Below are 21748 nucleotides of genomic sequence, written 5' to 3'. Positions count from 1 at the left end.
AGGAATACCCTGTGTGGCCGCGGCTCTCGGGGAAGCCCTGGCTGTCCGCTTCCTCGCTCCACGCTGCCATTCGGGGCCCGCGCGTTCCCCGGGCAAATCGCGGCACCCAGCAGGCGAGGAAACACGCCCGCTCCAGTCGCCCCCCCTTCCCTCAGGAGACGCGAAGCAAGTGACCGCCTGGAGCTTACCGAGGACTTGCGCGCGGCCGAGGCTTCGGTGCTTCCAGGATCGCGCGCACCTCTCCCAAGCCGCCGCCGTCCGGAGACCTGCCGAAGTTTGGGGAGGTTTGGGGAGGTGCGTGCGCACCTCCCCAAACCTCCCCAAACGTCGGCAGGTCTCCGGACCTCCGCGCCCTGCCTGCCTGCTTCTTTATGCTGCGGAAAGAAGCAGGCAGGCAGGGCGCGGAGGAACGGAGACCTGCCGACGTTTGGGGAGGTTTGGGCGCCTCCCCAAACCTCCCCAAACGTCGGCAGGTCTCCGTTCCTCCGCGCAGACCTGCCGACGTTTGGGGAGGTTTGGGCGCCTCCCCAAACCTCCCCAAACGTCGGCAGGTCTCCGTTCCTCCGTGCAGACCTGCCGACGTTTGGGGAGGTTTGGGCGCCTCCCCAAACCTCCCCAAACGTCGGCAGGTCTCCGTTCCTCCTGCCGACATTTAGGGAGGTTTGGGCGCCTCCCCAAACCTCCCCAAACATCGGCAGGTCTCCGTTCCTCCTGCCGACGTTTGGGGAGGTTTGGGCGCCTCCCCAAACCTCCCCAAACATCGGCAGGTCTCCGTTCCTCCGCGCAGACCTGCCGACGTTTGGGGAGGTTTGGGCGCCTCCCCAAACCTCCCCAAACGTCGGCAGGTCTCCGTTCCTCCTGCCGACGTTTGCCCTGCCGACGTTTGGGGAGGTTTGGGGAGGCGCCCAAACCTCCCCAAACGTCGGCAGGTCTGCGCGGAGGAACGGAGACCTGCCGACGTTTGGGGAGGTTTGGGGAGGCGCCCAAACCTCCCCAAACGTCGGCAGGTCTGCGCGGAGGAACGGAGACCTGCCGACGTTTGGGGAGGTTTGGGGAGGCGCCCAAACCTCCCCAAACGTCGGCAGGAGGAACGGAGACCTGCCAACGTTTGGGGAGGTTTGGGGAGGCGCCCAAACCTCCCCAAACATCGGCAGGTCTGCGCGGAGGAACGGAGACCTGCCGACGTTTGGGGAGGTTTGGGGAGGTGCCCAAACCTCCCCAAACGTCGGCAGGAGGAACGGAGACCTGCCGACGTTTGGGGAGGTTTGGGGAGGCGCCCAAACCTCCCCAAACGTCGGCAGGTCTCCGTTCCTCCGCGCCCTGCCTGCCTGCTTCTTTCCGCTGCGGAAAGAAGCAGGCAGGCAAGGCGCGGAGGTCCGGAGACCTGCCGACGTTTGGGGAGGTTTGGGGAGGTGCGCGCGCACCTCCCCAAACCTCCCCAAACTTCGGCAGGTCTCCGGATGGCGGTGGCTTGGGAGAGGTGCGCGCGATCCCGGAAGCACCAAAGCCTCGGCCGCGCACAAGTCCTCGGTAAGTTTTTTTGTTGACTGGAGTATAAGCCGAAGTGGAATTTTTCAGCCCAAAAAGTGGGCTGAAAAATTTGGCTTATACTCAAGTATATATGGTAAGTACAATCCAAGGCTGATATGTCTCACCTGAACAGGAGAGACCGATCACTTTGCCTGATGGTGCCTGTCAGAAAAAGAAATCACGGCCATTGTTATGTTATCATGAGGTTACTATCTGAGTAAGGGAAAGTGACCTTGTGACTTTATGTTGCCTGCCTTACAGTGGGTAATTCTCAGTTTCAATCTGATCTTTCTTACCTTGGGTGAAAATTGCACAGTATGAGTTATAGTGTCTATTTTTTTTTTTAAAAAAAACCTTTCTTGATTAGAATTCCAGAATGGAATAGAAGATTTCTTTCCTATTAAGTTAAACTTCAGTTATTTAAAATTTGCCCTTATAGAATAGTGGAATCAGTGTATTAGCATCCAGAAAGTAATGTATTCTTATGTTTAGGACAAGGGACGCGGTGGCTCAGTGGGTTAGGACGCTGAGCTTGTCGATCAGATGGTCGGCAGTTTGGCGGGTCAAATCTCGAGTGCCATGTAACAGAGTGAGCGCCTGTTACTCATCCCAGCTTCTGCCAACCTACCAGTTCGAAAGCACGTAAAAATGCAAGTAGAAAAATAGGAACCACTATGGTGGGAAGGTAACAGCGTTCCGTGCGCCTTTGGCGTCTAATCATGCTGGCCACATGACCACGGAGACGTCCTCGGACAAGTGCTGGCTCTTCGGCTTTGAAATGGAGATGAGCACCGGTCCCTAGAGTTGGAAACGACTAGCATGCATGTGCGGGGGAACCTTTACCTTTACCTTATGTTTAGGACAAAGAACATTTTGTAGTCCAAGACAGGGGTCCCCAACCCCTGGCCCATGAACTGGCATTGGGCTGCAGCATGCCAGAAACCAGGCAGTGCAAACAACCAAAGCCCCATCTGCAGAATGCAGGTAGTACATGAAACCACGCCCCCTCCGGTCCTCAGAAAAACCTCTCTCCACAGAACTGGTCCCTGGTGCTCAAAAGGTTGGGGACCTCTGGTCCAAGATATTCCTTCCCTCACAGATCAAAATGAATGATCAATAGAGTAAAACAATGATTTTTACAATTGCCTGGGAGAGATTCCAAGATATTACAGAGTGTGGATGGTAAATATATGGATATATTCTATAAGCAAATACAATACAGCAAATCAGTTGTTATTTGTGTATGATTGTACCTTGCAGATTCTTAAAATGTGCTTCTTGAAAAAGATTTCAAATGCATCAACTAATCTTTGAAATGGGTGAACATTGAATAAGGCAAATATCCCCAGGACAACTGGTTGATAAAGGCATCTTTGGGATTCGGACATGGATTATCTCATGGTGTCCTCAGAAAACCAAAAGATTGACAGCAAATCTTTAATTTAAGAGCTAAGGGAAAACATTTTAAGGACAGTTATTTTTATCATGGAAAATGTATAAAGTGCACTACTGCTTCCTACAAGAACTTGAAAAAACATCTATGCTGAGTGTTGGAACATCAGTGAATCTGAGAGTAACTTGTGTCTAGTAAGTTTTACTTTTAGAAACTTCTCTATTTGGGAAGACATTTTAAAATTAATACATTAGAATGAAAGAGAGGCTCACATGATAATATATTTTACTGTGATGGGCAAAGTAATTCAGTATCTAATTATGGTTTAGCAATGTAATCTAGCACAATGGCTGCATCATTCTGCAATTTCCTTAATTCAAAGATTTTGAGACAAAGGACTGGCAACAAAAAACTGAGTCTATATTTTAAAAGAAACCAAATTATTTTTATAGCACTATCTTCCATATTTTGCCTATCTTTAAATAATGAAGTACTCATTTGCTTAATTCTATTACTTCTTTACTCAAGTTAGAAAAAGTTTGAAAAAATTACAGAGATTAAGAAGGAACTGCGAAGGTAGTAGTGGTGAGGATGAAATGCCAAAAAATTAAGTTACTTAATTGCTTATATTTTTATTACATGAAATTCAGAATGTTGAGTTCTAAACAAATTACATTTTAAAGTAATTTTAGCTAAAATATAATATAAATACAAATGCTAAGGTAATGTTGAAGCTGAAAAATACTAAAAAAAACTAGGTTACTTAACTAATATGCTCAGCATGTGAAGAACAAATACAGAATGATGAATTTTAAACAGGTTGCATGTTGAGTCTACCACAGTGCAGAGAGCTAAAAAACTACTACTGTAGATGCTAAAATTGTATATTAATAAATAACGGATTAGGATGAACTGACTCATAAATTTTAGGTGAAAAACAACAGATGTGTTAAATCTGACTATGTTTCCATTAGATTTTTTTTTAGATTTTATTAGATTTATATACCGCCCTTTCCCGAAGGACTCAGGGCGGTTTACAGGGCATTTTAAAATCACATCAATATAAAATACAAAGTTAAAAGAGAATTAAAAGATTAAATTATCCCTGAAAATAAAACCCCAGTTAAAATTCTCAGCCTGGGCCAGAGAGCTCAAAGAGCCAAGTCTTCAGGTCCCGGCAGAATGAGCGTAGGTCAGGGGCAGTCCTGAGCTCCACGGGCAGCTGGTTCCAGATGGTAGGAGCACCCACAGAAAAGGCCCTCTTCCTGGGTGTTATCCGCCGGCAATCTTTTACCGGCGGCACCCTGAGAAGACCCTCCCTGTGTGAGCGCACTGGACGAAGGGAACTTGATGCTTGACTATTTCTATACAAAACTACAAAGTTTGGATATCTGTGCTAGTGATATTTTAATTTCTGCCAAATGATGATTTAACTTAATATCATGATGGATAGTTTCAATGCAGATCAAATCCTCCTTTCCATTTTAAAGAAAAATGCCAGGCACTTATGTACCATCCGAAAACAAAAGATGGTTGCAATGATACCCTGTTATTTAGGTTTCACAGGACCTGAAATGGAATGCCATGTCTTATATTTAAGATAATCAGTAGACATTATTATGTATAGTCATTAATATGTTTAAAAGAATTTTAGGAAACAATATTTTCCCTAGAAGAAGTTCTATTCGGAGGGCAATCTCACAGTTTTTTGTTTTGTTTTTGAATTCTGTAGTAATCCCATTCTTTGTGAAGAGATGTTTTTATCCTTCTTTTTTAATGTTTAAACCAGTAGAAATAATTTTGTGTAGACTTAATTATTTCAGCTGTTTCAAAGAGGTCTAGTTCAGCATTTTTCTCATTGAAAATAGAGACTCAAGATTTTTCTATCTTTGGTCATATTGTTTTACTGCTCCTGATAGATAACACCAACCTTCCATGAAGATTGCAAGAGAAAATAATTAAGTTTCTGATTTACAGAAAATGGAATGTAAGAACATCTCAAGAGAATAGTAAGAGCTCATCAAAGAAAGTATACTGCTTAGCAGTCATATGTGGTAGCATGAATTATTTTTGTCTAGTAGATAGAGTTGCTTATATAGGTCTATAGTTCTATTCTGCAACCAGTGGTGTCTCAAAAGAACTTGAAAAATCAAGATGCTGCTGGAACCAGACAATTGAAACCCTGACCCATTTTATATCTGTCATGACACTAAAAAATGTGGCAGGATGTGCATTAAGATGCCTTTCATCCCTATCTGGATGCTCTGGAACAAGCAGTCCATATCCAGCCTCCAATCAGTAAATAACATACAGTATACACCTTTTTTAAAAAGTGTGAATTTGGCCAGATGAACACTTGGGATTAACTTATTTGGAAATATTCAAATGGATCAACAAATTATTGCTATCTAAACAACACAGAAATCTAAAGGGAAAGTTGTTAATGCTGGATATCCTTTGGGATTCACTATTCATTTGCATCAAAAATGAACAAATTAGCAGGAAATCTCCCAGGATTAATTATTTTAAATTTTTATAAAAAGTATTTAAGAAACTTTTCTGTTTCATAATAGGAAATATTCAAATTTGAACAGCATGGAAGTTGTTTATCAATAATTTGAAAAAAATAGTAACACTAAGTCGTGGAACATCTGTTACTAGGCCAGTTATTTCTTACAGGTAAGTTTCAGTCCAACTTCAGTATTATTGTATATTTTGGGAAGATATAGTTTTGATATAGTTTCATGATATAGTTTTGCATTAAGACGCTGGAAGGCTTCCCAAATTGTGCTAAACTGTAATATGGGTTTATTTTGGTTATTTTGGTTCATCATGCTTTGAGAGACAATGATTACTGCTGGGAATTGTGATTTTAGTGTGGTCCAGCCATTGTGATTTATTCAACAATCCATATTTTTTTTTAAATCATACATGTTGGTAATGTGTGACTCCAGCCCCAGCATTATCCCTCCAAAGAATTTTGGATACAGAATAAAGGTTTCCTCTTTAGCTCATTCTTGGCAACTAAAGGACAAGTTTTATCTTTTAGGGAAGGTAAACTTTTGGATACTTGCGAAGGGATATCTCTCTTTCTCTGAGTCACAAATAATTATATGGATGGATATATAATAATATATAATAATATTAATGGAATATTATATATTTGTTTAAAGAAAAATTTGCAGAACAAGGTGATTAATGAAGGACTAAAGGGAAAGTATTTTCCTTTAGGCAGGAATAGAGTCAGCAAAGAGCTTATATTTCCAAAGTTAGAATATTCCATGCAATATTGAAAACTCTTGGCTTTCACATTCTCTTGTTCTAGAGGAAGCAAAGAGTAGATAGAAAGGCCATATTGACACAGGTCAACTAAGATTTTTACAGTCATTCTTGAGGAAAAGTGATCAAGTAGTAGTAGTGGAGACAGAAAATAAAGATCCTTGGGCTACACAAGCAACCAGTTTGCTCATGATTCAGCATGAGCCACGATCAGCTTTTGAGGATAGGTACATGACATAATTTGTTCTACTTGCCCCTGGCCTATCAGGGTGAATGCCTCCACCTGTCCTTTCCTGATACAGATTGAAAAATGTGCTTTCTAACTTATGTTGGGGTACATGATGCAGTTCTCTCCTCATGGTTCATTTTATTATGAGAAGCATCTCTATTCCAATTGGCCACTGTGTATTATGATAAGAATACTCCTCTCTTTCAGTGGATCTGCTCTGTATAGCTATTATTTCTAAGAAGTCTCTTAAGAAACAAATGTGGACATGTTTTAATCAGATGAAATTGACTAGAATAGCTATGGGATTTATATAATTATATGTACTACAGGGGCATTTTCAATAATATGATTTGCAGAACATGTTCATTGAGGACCGACCAAAGGAAAACATTTTTATGAATGTAGTAACAGGGCTATGCTTCAGTTTCATTCCCTAAAAAATTGGATTTTGCTTATCATAACCATCAGAAATCATGATTTCCAACATAGAAAAGAGGAGAAAAACCAATTGTGTGAACACGTGACTAATAATACTTATCTTTTAGTCATATATTCCTGCCAACTAAAATTATTTTTCTAAATACAGTATATGAGTGGAACACTTGTGAACATTAGTTATCTATTATTCCTGAAATAAGTATTTATTAAACAGATACAGAGAAAGAGAAATAAGAGAGTTTTCAATATTTTGGATTTAAACATGCCTTTTAAAAAATTTATATTCTAGATCTGATGAGACATTTCATGAATTAAGGGAATGCCAGATATAGAAAAGAGAAACCAGACAGCCATTCAAGAATTCATCCTTCTGGGTTTAGAGACTTTTCCGGAGCTGCAGATTCTTCTTTTTTGGTTCTTCTTGGTGATTTATCTGATGACGATAACTGGAAACCTTCTCATCTTTCTGCTAGTTGTGGCAAATCACCATCTTCATACCCCAATGTATTTTTTCTTGGCAAATTTGTCTTGGCTGGATGCTTGCTATAGCTCCACCATCTTACCCAAACTGTTGGCCAATTTGTTGACTGGTGACAGAACTATAAGTCTACATGTATGCCTTGCCCAATGTCATTTATTTGGGATTTGTGCTGCTATAGAAACCTATCTTTTATCTGCAATGTCTTATGATCGATTTGTGGCAATTTGTAGACCTTTGTTCTACACTTCTATCATGAATACAAAATTAAGTTTCCAGCTTATAGTTGGAATATGGATAAATAGTTTGATATTCAATGGCATTCTGGTGGCTCTCATGGATCCCTTTCCCTTCTGTGGCTCTAATGTCATAGACCATTATTTTTGTGATTTTCTCCCACTGGAGAAATTGTCCTGCAGTAATAGAAATTTTCTTGAACCCATTGCCTTCTTCATGACTGTTATTTTTACAGTTGCCCCTTTTCTATTGACTCTCTTCTCTTACATCTGCATTATTGGCACTATTATAAAAATCAAATCCACTATTGGAAGGCAAAAAGCCTTTTCAACTTGTTCATCTCATCTCATCGTAGTTTGCCTCTACTATGGCACATTAATCATTGTCTATGTGTTGCCAGACTCTCCCACTCTGAGACCTCTCAATAAAATCTTCTCCATTTTTTATACAGTGATGACACCTTTGGTGAATCCTCTAATTTATTCTTTAAGAAACAAAGAAGTTCATAAAGCCCTAAGACAACTTTACAGCAAAATGATCATTTTGGGCCAACGTTTTCCCAAATTATCTCTTGGTGCTTAATTCATTAGCTAGTATTAATGTTGAATCTCAATAAAATATATTAAATAAAATATATTTAAATGTTTTCTTAATTAAAGGGGAGGATTCTGAATATGATCATGGTGGGAATACTTATAGGTACCAGGACTGAAATACACTGACTTCCATCTCTTCCTTGCAATTCTTTCTTTTCACTGCATGAATTTGCATGATTCATTTTAGCATATTTTTATTACGGATACTAGGAAGTATAAAGTTCTATGCAAACTTATTTTTCTTATTTATTACTGTGTTTTTCAAAGTGTTTTCATACAATTATATATTCTGGATGTTGTATATGTATAAAAAAATGGTTCAGTGAGCTTTTGAAAATATTCTATACAACTAAGGTAAAGGTAAAGGTTCCCCCGCACATGTGTGCTAATCGTTTCCGACTCTAGGGGCCGGTGCTCATCTCCGTTTCAAAGCCAAAGAGCCAGCGCTTGTCCGAGGACATCTCCGTGGTCATGTGGCCGGCATGACTAGACGCTAAAGGCGCACGGAACGCTGTTACCTTCCCACCGTAGTGGTCCCTATTTTTCTACTTGCATTTTTACGTGCTTTCGAACTGCTAGGTTGGCAGAAGCTGGGACGAGTAACAGGCGCTCACTCTGTTACGCGGCACTCAGGATTCGACCCGCCAAACTGCCGACCTTCTGATCGACAAGCTCAGCGTCCTAACCCACTGAGCCACCGCGTCCCTTTCTATACAACTAGAACATGTTTATTCATTACCATTTTTCTTGTGTTTTTTCCTTATCTCTCATACATATATTCTGAGAATAAAAATCAGGTGTAAGGTTCATATATGGTTTGGAGATAATTGTGAAGCTTAATTCACAACTGCTTTATTCCACTAATATAGGAACAGAACATTTTAATGTAACTGTAAACTATTTAAAATGTGTTCTATAATTCCACATTTCACTGCTCAGTTCCATACAGAATTCAACTTCATTATTCATTTGTTTGTTTAACTTATATGCTACCCATCTCACCTACAGGCAACCCTAGGTGCCTTACAATCAATAAAAACAAGACAAAAACATGAACATATTAAAGCAATAAATAATAACCCTAAAATTGTTTTAAATCCTACTAAGTAAAGGATACAACCATGGATCTCCTGAACTATCCATAGTAATCTATATACTTGGCCATAAATGTTCCCTCTGAAGAGTCTTTCAATCCATATTTTTTTTCTCTTTCATACTACAATAGTCACAAACAATTCAAAACAATTTCTAGAAATAACATTTCAGATGCAATGTGTGGGAAATGTTCTCACTTTGTTCCCAAATGCCAAACTATAAAGATAGCAAAACAAATTACTTTTTCACAGTTTAGGTAGTACCTTGTTTGTGAGGTTATATGAGATCATAATTGAATTAATAAAATTTACAAATATGAGAAGCTTCATATAAAAAGCTCTATTGATATTGATATTCCCAGCTTTTCTCCCTAAGATTTAATCAGAACAGAGGTCTTCATTGTATTCTACATTCATCCTACAATATATCTGCCTTTAAGACAAGGATTGACAACCAGAGTGTTATAGACATTCACTAAGGTGTCTGCCACCTGATTTGAATGTCAAAAATAAATAAAGGTAAAGGTAAAGTTTCCCCCGCACATATGTGCTAGTCGTTTCCAACTCTAGGGGCCAGTGCTCATCTCTGTTTCAAAGCCAAAGAGCCAGCACTTGTCCGAGGACGTCTCCGTGGTCATGTGGCCGGCATGACTAGATGCCAAAGGTGCATGGAACACTGTTACCTTCCCACTTTAGTGGTCCTTATTTTTCTACTTGCATTTTTATGTGCTTTCGAACTGCTAGGTTGGCAGAAGCTGGGACGAGTAACAGGTGCTCACTCTGTTACGCGGCACTCAGGATTCGACCCGCCAAACTGCCAACCTTCTGATTGACAAGCTCAGCATCCTAACCCACTGAGCCACCGTGTCCCTTTTCAAAAATAAATACTGAAAGCAAAAATGCAATATGATTCTGGTGAACTTCAAAGCAGAATGCCAGTCTCTGTCATCTTCATTTCCATGAATGCTTCTCTGGCCTATAGAAGCAGAACACAGGGTGGGTGATGACATCACAGTGCTTTATAAAGAAGTGAGATTCCTGCTGCCCTCCCTTCTCCCCAGCAAGAAGGCAGAGGGCCAATGATATAGGATAAAACAATCTAGCAAATAAGGAAAGACTTGGATTTCTGTTGTTATTAAACTTAATTTTAAGTGTCTAGGAAACAACCAGTAACCCGTAGAGTCAACCTTTCAGAACTGTTTCCTTACCAGGATCCTAGCACCTTCAACAAGGATGAAGCTCCAAATGTGATGCTGTCAGAATCCATTTATATCATATTCATAAATGAATGTTTAAAACATTGTTCCTGGATTCTGCCATCTCCCGAGGAGGAAGGAACGAATGTGTATTGAGCCTGTATTAGGCATTTCAAAGGAAAAGAGAAGCCTTTTGAACTGGGGGAACAAAAGGGAGGGTTAGGGCAGGTAGCATCTGGCTTGTGTCAAGGAAGAGAGCAATAAACATAAAAGGTTCTAAGTTCCTTTTTCCTACGAGAGGGATGATACGAAGTAACTGATGGGGGGCTGACAAAATGGGGTTAAGGGGGGGGTTGAACCGGGAACTCTTTATAAGGTTTTAGTTTGTAGAACAATATTAAGTCTTGTCTTGTATTCCTACAACCAAGCATGTCATAGTAAAGATTCCTTTTGGACTAGATTTGGCTCCAAGAGTTTTGTATTCCTAAGATGTGGTTTGGGATGGGTCCTGACATTAGACAGGACTTGCACTGAAAGTCAACCTGGAAGGAGAAACATTACTGGGGGATTTTGCAAATAAATATGATGTCTGACGATGAAGCCAGAGAGGAGGGAGGCCCCACAGAGAAGGAGTCTTCCTCCCAACTGAATTCCCAGAAACAGTGGGAAGCTGAAGTGTCATATTCCTCCTGGGAGGAAACGGTGGGGCAGCACGAATGAAAACCCTGGTGGTCGATGGGCATTGGAAGGAAAAGTGAGTGGAAAAAGGCTTTGGGAGAAGTGACCCTGAGACGGAGTGACCACCAACCGGAATGGAAACAAGAGATGGAGAGCTCCCTGCACGCCAGTGAGGAAGAGAGGATTCTGGAAAAAGCTATTGACTTGATGAAAGCAACCCTGAGCTCACTAAGGGAGGAGAGAGCTGGAAACCCCAACCAGCACAACACCTGGGGTTGAAACTGGAGGGGTAACAGAAGGGATCCAACACCTGAAACACCAGGGCCATCCAATAGAACAGGAGTCCCTGACTCAGTGGTACCCCCCCCAGACCCACAGATGGGGATCGAGATGAGGAGCAATACCCTCCGCGGCGCAGACAAGGCTCCAGTCAAAGATTCCCACCCCTGGAAGCAAAGTTCAAGGGGGAGCCATCATGACTGGGATTTTTCCTAACCCAAGTCCTCAGCTACATGGAAGAATACGGACAGGACATCCCCAGTGACAAAACCCGCATCCGAATTGTGCAATCCATCCTGGACAGGACGGCTGCAGACTGGGTGATGAACCTGTATGACTCCAATGCCCCAGAACTCAATGACTTCAACCGATTCATGTCATCCTTGAGGCGATGGTTCGAGGACCCTTTGGCTGACCGGAAGGCCCGGGAGAGAATCAAAATGGTGAGGCAGGGCAGGCAAACAGTGGCTGAATATACCCAAGAATTCCGAGCCATCGCCAGCAAGCTGAACTAGCCAGAAGACATCCTCCTCAGCCATTTCAAAGACGGTCTAAACTACGACCTGTATGATGCTTGCCTGCCTCGAGGAGACCCCTACCATCTGGACGACTAGTATTTATTTATTTATTTATTTTTGGGACTTATATGCCGCCCTATCTCCCAAAGGACTCAGGGCGGCTTACAACAATAAAAAACAACAATACAAAAATTAAAAAAACGAATTAAATAACAGCCCCAAAATAAATTAACTACAGTTAAAAATTAAAACATATTTAAAAACCCATCATCAATCCAGGTCAGCCTGATGGAAGAGAAAAGTTTTGAGGTCGCGGCGAAAGGACCGGAGGTCCGGGGCCATCCGAAGCTCAAGGGGAAGATGGTTCCAAAGGGCTGGTGCTCCCACAGAGAAGGCCCTCCCCCTGGGGGTCGCCAGCCGACATTGTCTGGCCGACGGCACCCTGAGGAGGCCCTCTCTGTGTGAGCGCACTGGGCGATGGGAAGTCGTCCCCGGTAGCAGACGGTCCTGCAAGTATGTCCTGGCAGAGGAAGTGGAAATAGACCTATTGAAGAGACAACTGTTCTGTACCAGCCTGCTACCGGCCCTGCAGCAAAAGCAGGGACAACCCCTTTACAAATGGCAAGAGGCTGGAATAAAGCCTGCCAAATTTATTAACATAAAACAGAGCAAGACAAGACACCAACCATGAAACAGGAGCTATGAAACAGGAACTATTCAAGAGGTTGCCTTCAGCAAACCAGCCCTCCCACACATTCCCCTTAAATACAGTTCAGGGCGTGGTCTCTCTCTGCCTCCTTCCGAGGTGCCCCATTGCCTTCCTCTGTTTACTCCTGATTGACTGCCTCCTGCGTCGGGCGTCCTTGAACAGGGCCAGCTGTGGGTTATCTTCATCCACGCTGTCAGGCTCACACAGCTGGGTCTCCGTCGTGACCAGGTGGGAGGGGCCCGGCTAAGGGCTCTGCGGAGCCTCAAGGCCATCATCAGCAAGCTCTTCAACACCCCCCTCCTCCTCCTCTGAGTCGTCCGACCCAACTGCTGAGCCCACAGGCTGACCCTGAATCACAACAACAACGCAGAGGAAAACCATGGGGCCACCCACCACTCGAGGAAACATGTGAGGGGGAAAACCCACTGGCCATGGCTAAAAAATCAAAGGAATGTTTCAATTGTGGGAGAAAGGGCCACCGTGCTGCAGAATGTCATTCAAAAGCCCCTCCACGCAAAACAGAGGCATCATCTTCCAAAAAGCTGGGGAAGCCTCAAGGCAACCCAAAAGAATCTTCCATGAAGGGGACAGAGGCTGTAGAGTTCACAATTCCTGCCAAAACCTGGGATTGGACTCTGGCCTACACCGCAGGGGTGGTGGACACCTTGGAAGACAGCTCAGAGGGAGAACCATTGGTAAGTGGACCCCTTCCACCCATACTTAAGACAGTGACTATATTAGCTTCCTCTATACCTAAAGCCATCGAAATAAAAGCTCTGATAGACTCTGGCTGCATCCGCTGCCTCATCAGCCCGACACTGGTGGAGGAACTGAGCATCCCAGTGAGGAGGCTAAAACAACCAATCTCCTTCAGTCAATTAGAATGAATGGGTTGATAAACGCCACGTTAAAGCACCAAAGCTTCTTAAGAGATTTCATACAGAGTATCCGAACAAACCGGATTAACATTTATGTTTTCTTTCCCTTTTTCTTCTCTTTTCTTCCCTTACAGATGGACATATCTTTTTTCTAAGGAGAGTGAACTGTCAGAATCCATTTATATCATATTCATAAATGTATGTTTAAAACGTTGTTCCTGGATCCTGTCATCTCCCGAGGAGGAAGGAACGAATGTGTATTGAGCCTGTATTAGGCATTTCAAAGGAAAAGAGAAGCCTTTTGAACTGGGGGAACAAAAGGGAGGGTTAGGGCAGGTAGCATCTGGTTTGTGTCAAGGAAGAGAGCAATAAACATAAAAGGTCCTAAGTTCCTTTTTCCCACGAGAGGGATGATACGAGGTAACTGATGGGGGGCTGACCAAATGGGGTTAAGGGGGGGTTGAACCAGGAACTCTTTATAAGGTTTTAGTTTGTAGAACAATATTAAGTCTTGTCTTGTATTCCTACAACCAAGCATGTCATAGTAAAGATTCCTTTTGGACTAGATTTGGCTCCAAGAGTTTTGTCTTCCTAAGATGTGGTTTGGGGTGGGTCCTGACAGATGCCTTCTCTTGAAAAGCTGGGCATACACTCAGAGATAGCCCCTGTTGTGTGAGGCTATAGAGCACAATCAAGTGACAGCACAGGAAATGATTTATGACTTGTTATATTATGTCATAAGCTAATATCTAGTTTTGGATAGATGTTAGGTATGCACCCCCATATAACTCAGAGGAACTGTAGTTTTGAATATGAAGGATTATAAGCTAGAACAAGTGATCCTGAAAGGTCTCAGATGTCTCAGGCAAAGTCTCTTGAGTCAAACAAGGAAAAATGTGTGGTGAAAGATTTAGGGAAGGCTTCAAATCTTCCAATGAACATACAGAATGTCCTTAAATGGCTTGGAGAGGAAGAGAGAGAGTCTCTCAATCACAATAGCAACATAACTCCTGGGTTGGGGTTTTTTGGATGAGGAACATGCTGGCTGGGGAATTCTGGGAACTGAATTCCATACTTCATAAAAGTGGTAAGGTTGATCAACATTGCTCAGTACAACTTTGTTTTATTCAATCAGTCCCTTTGATTCTTCACTGAGGTCCTTTGAACCTACCTCCAAAATGCAGATGGGGCCAAGTAGAGGAAACAGTCTGGGCAAATCTTACCATTGTGTTCACCCAATCATACCATGGTTATCCCCCAAAGGTCAGAATTTTCTGTATCTTTGTCAATCAAATATATAATTTTCAAATGAGTTATGGAGAATTGGAATGGACAGGAGGTTCTCCCTTTACAATATTTGAACTTGGGAACCTGATTAATACTAATTTGGGGAGATCTGTGCCTGAATTATTTTTATTTAATAAAATACATAGTTGAAGGATGGAATTGTCTGACATAAAACAAGATAATGGCCACCATTTTGAAAAGGGATTGGATAATTTCATGGATCATTGCTCTGTCAATAGCCATTAACCTTGATGGCAGCTCAGTACCACTGAAATCACAATTCCATTGTCTATTCAACTATATTTTCCCCCTTATAATACTATAAATGTCAAATGTGTTTAGCTTATCTTGGCTTTGATAGCAAGAATTGCAAGAGGAAGGGGAAAGACCAATCTCCATTCTTCTGCCTGTGTTAATGTTTTCAGGTTTTGAAAGGTTTTTGACACAGTTTCCAGACTTGGAAGGCAATGTGTAGAGCTGATTTTCTAATACTAACTTCTTTGAATGATTGAATCAGAGGACTGGAAGGGTCTTTGGAGGTCTTCTAGTCCACCCCCTGCTTAAGGCAGGAGACCTTATTGTATCCAGGACAAATGGATATCCAATCTTTTCTTGAAGACCTCCAGTGATAGAGCACCTACAGCTCCAGAAGGCAAGCTATTCCATTGATTGATTCTTCTCACTGTCAAAATATTCCTCCTTAATTCCAGGTTGGATCTCTCCTTAATGAATTTCCATTAATTCCTTCTTCTCCTGCTCTCTGGTACTCTGGAGAATAGGTGGCCCCCCCTTTTCTGTGTGACACACCCTTGCCATCCAAGGAGGGGAATTGGAGCATGGGGCATCTCGGGTTGGGAAGGCCTTGGACTGAGGGCCACATAGGGTGGACTTTATAATACTTCCAATATGGATTTTGTAGTACTTTTGCACTGGCTAACTAATTTGGGTTTTTTTTGTATTTTAAATTTGCTTTTAAATGTATTGCCAACAATTTGCTCTAAGTCTTAACCTTCAAGAAAAGCCTCTCTTTTAAAAACCAGGACTGGCAGGAGAGCTTTTTATAAATTGTAAATTTTCAGCTGTTCTTAAGCATCCATGATCAAAGCAAATATTCAAGCTTAACCTTGGGAAACACTAAGAATGCATCACACCCATACCCATCATGATGTTTTCTTTTTTCCTTTACTATTATTCAGAATATAATGCTCTTTTCTATGGCTATGCTCATGTATAATGGATGCTTTAATTCTTGTGATGTAACTGGATAGGTGGCTATTTCTTAACAAACCAACATTTACTTTGAAGTTCTTTGTTATGTTAACTATAAAAGTAAATGTAAGCCATTTTTCCAGGTTCCCCCTTTTCACAAGAACACCCACTTTATCAGACTACTTAAATAAATTGCTTTTAAATGATGTTCCAACTCAGTTGCTTATTAAAAAGTATGTTGAGGCAGAACCTAGGACCAGATTTGGCCATCAGGATGGCCAGGGCATGTGGGCCTGTATTGGGCCTCCAATGGCTTCTTCCACCCACGAGGCAATCCATGCTCCACTTAATGATTCACATGTTCATTTTACATTTCATTGGGGAGAACAGGGATGTCAGGGTTGTTACATGAATGTTTCATCTAATGATTGCCACAACATGTGACTGTAACGGACAGGCTCCATTACAGTTGTATCTCAAGGACTACCTATATAAAGAAGTGCTATTGGGAACTTGATGCTGTCTTTTTCTGGCTATCAGAAAATTGCAGGAGCTGTTGTAGAGCAGGAAGCAGAACTTCCATTCTGCTGGAAGAGGTAAGCAAAGTTTCATGAGCAAGAATCAAGTGTGCAGACTTTTCATATAGGATCCCCACTAACAGCACCTTGAAAATCTTGTTGTTGAAGAAGAGTTCTAATTTGCTTTTAGTGGGGATCCTTTTCATTTGTCTGGAAGAAATTCCAAGGCAACATAGAAGCAGACTGTCAATGCTAAACATATTATATAGCATAGCAATACATTGAAATTGTAATTATATCAGTAGATAGTACAAATCACTTGCTATAAGCTGGGGATGTTTGTACCCCAAAACTTACAAAACACACTTTTTGAAAAAAAAAAAGCACCTCCGATCAATCAACTAGACTTAAAACCTAATATGGCCTAAATAAGATAAAAATTCATATGGGAAATTATGTAATGTTGGCATTTCCTTTGGGGTTAAGAGATGGATTACATCAACAGCTCTTATTTTAAGAGCTTATAGAGAGTATTTATTGTGGAGAAGGTTTACAAAGTGGTGTTATTTTTTGGAAGAACATGAAGAGACAGCTATGTTGATTGCTTCGACATCCAAGAATCAGAGAATAATATGTTAGCAAGTAAGTTATACATGAGGTGAATTTGATAATTAGTTCATTAAAATATAGGATAGGTTCCTACCATAATATGGGTAACCGTGGCATCTGAGTTCAATCAGTATAGTGATTATGGATCGGCAATGTGATTGAGTACAATTAGTTCATCATTCCATAACATTTGAAATTCAAATATTGTTGGGCAAATAGCTCCCAATAAAAACTGAGGCTGTGGTTCAAAATTAACTTATTTTCTCACCTTGCTTTTCTATTATGATATTCTATATCTTTTCAGTCTTTAAACAATATTCCATTGATATAAAATGGTGTAATTGTTTATGCAAGGCTCTTGTGAAAAACAATATCTGAACAAAGCACACAAATTAAGGAAGAGGTAACTGGAATACAGTAGTAATGTTGATAAAATAAAGCTGAGTCATTTAATTACTAATATTTTCAGCAGCAGCAATACAGAATGTTATCTTTTAAACAGATTCTATACCTTCAGATAAGTTTAGCTTGAACAGAAAAATAAAATAAAAGGACTAAGATAATGTAAGGTAAAGGTAAAGGTTCCCCCGCACATGCGTGCTAGTCGTTTCCGACTCTAGGGGCCGGTGCTCATCTCCGTTTCAAAGCCGAAGAGCCAGCGCTTGTCCGAGGACGTCTCCGTGGTCATGTGGCCGGCATGACTAGACGCCAAAGGCGCACAGAACGCTGTTACCTTCCCACCGTAGTGGTCCCTATTTTTCTACTTGCATTTTTACGTGCTTTCGAACTGCTAGGTGGGCAGAAGCTGGGACGACTAACAGGTGCTCACTCTGCTATGCGGCACTCGGGATTCGACCCGCCAAACTGCCGACCTTCCGATCGACAAGCTCAGCGTCCTAACCCACTGAGCCACCGCGTCCCTTTTAAGATAATGTAGAATCTCTTAAAAATACCCTAGATTTTTTATTAATCTACCAAGAGCAAAATAATTAACTATAGTGTAGGTTAAGGTTTTTTTAAAATACAGAATGTTATTGCATGATGAAACTACTAAATGTTATAATAGGGTAATACGAGGATAAAATCTTATGCAAAATCTCCAGCAAAATATAAAAACTAGAGAAAGACACAGGGAGAGAGGGAAGGGGGAAATGGTAATAATTTCACAGCCAATGAATCATATGTAAACCATCAGATGGTTCCTTATTAAAATCTTTCCCTCCATGGTTTCCATTATTATTTCCCATAGATCCATCATGTAAAACAAATATCTCAAATTAAAACAAATTAATTCTGAATTTCAAAAAGTTGGATAAAATTAGACTAGAAGTTTATGACCAAATAAACTTCACTGGATTATATCAAGAGCCTTGGTGGAGCAGTGGGCTGATGCCTCCTTAAGTAACACCAGCTGCCTGCAATTATTGCAGGTTCGCATCCCACCAGGCTCAAGGTTGACTCAGCCTTCCATCCTTCCAAGGTAGGTAAAATGAGGACCCAGATTGTTGGGGGCAATTAAGCTGACTTTGTAATAATGCCGCTTGGGGGGGGGAAAGCCCTAATAAGCAGGCATATACATAGAATGAAGGCTATTGCTAAGCACATTTAATTTGTGCTTAGATTGTAAACCACCCTGAGTCTTCAGAGAAGGGCGGGATATAAATGGGATTAAAATAAAAATAAATAAATAAATAAATAAATATCTGTTAATATTTTTTTAGCTTTCTAAAAGTTTGGAATACCCAAAGAATAAAAATTGTGTACTAGTGTTCCTTTTTTTACTATAGGTATTCCTCAACTAACAACCACAATTGAGCCCAAAAGTTCCATTGTTAAGTAAGACCGTTGCTAAGTGAGTTTCCCTCCATTTTATGACCTTTCTTGCCACAGTTGATAAATGAATTGCTGCAGTTGTTAAGTTAGCAACACAGTTTTTAAGTGAATCTGGCTTCCCAATTGATTTTACTTGTCAGAAGGTTGCAAAAGGTGATCACATCACCCTGGGACACCACAACTGTTATAAATACATGCCAGTTGCCAAGCGTCCAAATTTTGATCATATATCCATGGGGATTCTTCAATGGCCATAAGTATGAAAAATAATCATAATACGTTTTTTCAGTGCTATCATAACTTTGAACTGTCACTAAATGAACATCTGTAAGTTGAGGACTACCTGTGTGGATATTTTATTTGCTGCCAGGGTAAATCTTAATAGAGATTTAATGCCATGCCATGATGGATTGGGTCAAAGCTCATCTGATTCTCCTTTCCAGTTTAAAAGAGGCACCTCTGTGGAATCTGATAGCAAAAACTGGTTGCAGCAATGCCCTCCCATATGTGTTTCCCAGAATGTGAAATAGATGGTCATGACAGTTCTTACCTTTAAGGTGATCAACAGCCATTTTATGTGTGGCTTTTAATACAATTCTCTCTTTTAAAATTTCAGAAATTTGTGACCAACATCTTTTTTTTGAGTTTTATTGTTATCTTCTATGCCATTTGAAGACATATTTCTTTTATTCATCTTTTAAGAATGTCTGAAATTATTTCATCTGGGAAAAATTATTTCCCTGTGATAATTTCTCCATCTTTTGAATTCAAATAAAACTTTTCATTTAAAACATGTGATGGCATCATTGTTTCAATCAAATCAGAAACATTCACATCTTATTGAGCGCTGATGCTTATATTGCTAATTTTATAATTTAGAATTGAAAAATGGGAATTAAGGAGCATAAGAGTCAAACGGTGATGGAATTTTAAGAATGCTATGTTTGTAACCCTGCAACATAAAACTCATTTTTTATTATTTTTGCATTGTAGGGGTGTTAAGAAATTTACAATCAGCTCACTTTTAACCTATTTCTTCTATTTTTTTTCCTAATTTCTTGATTTTTTTTCTGGCCTTTTCAGAAAAAGTTGGGTGAACCCTGGGGCAGAAGCTATTTTTTATGTCAATCATTAGCAATCACATTTAGACTTATGTACCACTTCACCATGCTTTACAGCCCTCTCTAAGCAGTTTACAGAATCAGCATATTGCCGCCAACAATCTGGGTCCTCATTTTACTGACTGCAGATGGATGGAAGGCTGAGTCAACCTTGAGCCAGTGAGAATCAAACTTCCGAACTGCTGTCAGCCGGCAGTAAGCAGAATTAGTCTGCACTACTTCATTTTAACCACTGTACCACCATGGCTCTTTATTATCATTGCTATAATAATATCAATTAGCAACAAATCTGGTAGGAAAGTACAGAATCCTGGACCAGATATTTGATCCAAATTAGAATTTAGTGTACTTTTTCAAAGTATGTTGGGATTTGGGGAAAATGACTTATCCAGTGGAGCATTCAGACCACATGATTTTCTCATTGTATTCCAGGCTTGGCAGGACATTTCTGAGAATGAAGAAATGTTGGATGGAGAGAAAAGAAACCAGACTAGCGTCACAGAATTTATCCTCTTGGGATTGGGGAACACCTCTGAGCCGCAACCTCTGCTTTTCTTCCTCTTCCTGATAATTTATCTTGTGACAGTTATTGGGAACCTCCTTATTATTGTGCTGGTTGCAGCTGACCAACACCTTCACATCCCCATGTACTTTTTCCTGGGGAATTTGTCCATCCTAGAAACCTGCTATTCCTCAAATATCTTGCCAAAAATGTTAACCAGTTTGTTAACTGGAGACAGAATTATTACTATGGGTGGATGCCTAGCCCAATATTATTTCTTTGGCTCTTGTGCAGCTACCGAAACATATCTCCTTGCAGCAATGTCTTATGACCGTTATCTGGCTATATGTAAACCTTTGCTCTATGCTTCTATTATGAGTAGGAAATTATGTTTCCAGCTTATCACTGGGGCATGGTTGAATGGATTTCTAGCTAATGGCATCATGATGTTTCTGATTAATGAGCTATTTTTTTGTGGCCCCAATATCATTGACCATTACTTTTGTGAGCTGACTCCTCTACAAAAGCTCTCCTGTACTGAAACAAGCCGTATTGAACTTACTACATTTATTTTGGGCTTTATTTTGACTGCTACTCCATTTGTTCTAACACTCACTTCTTATTTTTCCATTATCAGCACCATCATGAAAATCAAATCCAGCACTGGAAGGCAAAAAGCTTTTTCAAGCTGTTCATCTCATCTCACGGTGGTTTGTCTTTTTTATGGCACCATTATGATTGTCTACATGTTGCCAGACACACCCACTCTGAGACATCTCAATAAAATCTTCTCTATCTTTTATACAATTCTGACTCCTTTGGCTAATCCTATTATCTACACATTAAGGAATAAAGAAGTTCACAAAACCCTCAGTCGTCTTCAGAATAAATTGACACATTTTTGGAAGTGGTAACCAAGAGGATTCTTTTCTTAAATATAGAATATCGTGACTAGAGCTGATAAATATAGAAATGCTGTAAGAGTCACTGAAAAGGATCTTTATAACTAATTTTAAATTAAATTTGCCATTTCTTTTATGGCCTCCCATCACCATGTACATTTATTTCTACAGCTTGTCAAATTTCACAGGTTGTCAGATTCTACAGTTTTTTCTGCTGTCTCCGATCATTTTATAT

The 21748-nt window shown here is 40.8% G+C and overlaps 2 protein-coding genes across 2 annotated transcripts; both read left to right on the top strand.

The window, feature by feature from the left end:
* Positions 1-7188: 7188 nt before the first annotated feature.
* On the top strand, positions 7189-8166 carry LOC308678922 (olfactory receptor 6C75-like; the record flags this gene model as incomplete). The annotated part of the gene is made up of 1 exon (XM_081346152.1): positions 7189-8166. The coding sequence occupies one exon, from the start codon at positions 7189-7191 to the stop codon at positions 8164-8166; it is 978 nt and encodes a 325-aa protein (XP_081202278.1).
* Positions 8167-20469: 12303 nt separating this feature from the next.
* Positions 20470-21525, top strand: LOC308678921 (olfactory receptor 1M1-like; the record flags this gene model as incomplete). Its single annotated transcript, XM_081346151.1, has 1 exon — positions 20470-21525. The coding sequence occupies one exon, from the start codon at positions 20470-20472 to the stop codon at positions 21523-21525; it is 1056 nt and encodes a 351-aa protein (XP_081202277.1).
* Positions 21526-21748: the final 223 nt, after the last annotated feature.

The sequence above is a fragment of the Vipera berus genome, assembly GCF_964194415.1.
Source record: "Vipera berus genome assembly, chromosome: Z".
NCBI classification, from domain to species: domain Eukaryota; kingdom Metazoa; phylum Chordata; class Lepidosauria; order Squamata; family Viperidae; genus Vipera; species Vipera berus.
This window is presented reverse-complemented; position numbering and strand designations above follow the sequence as displayed.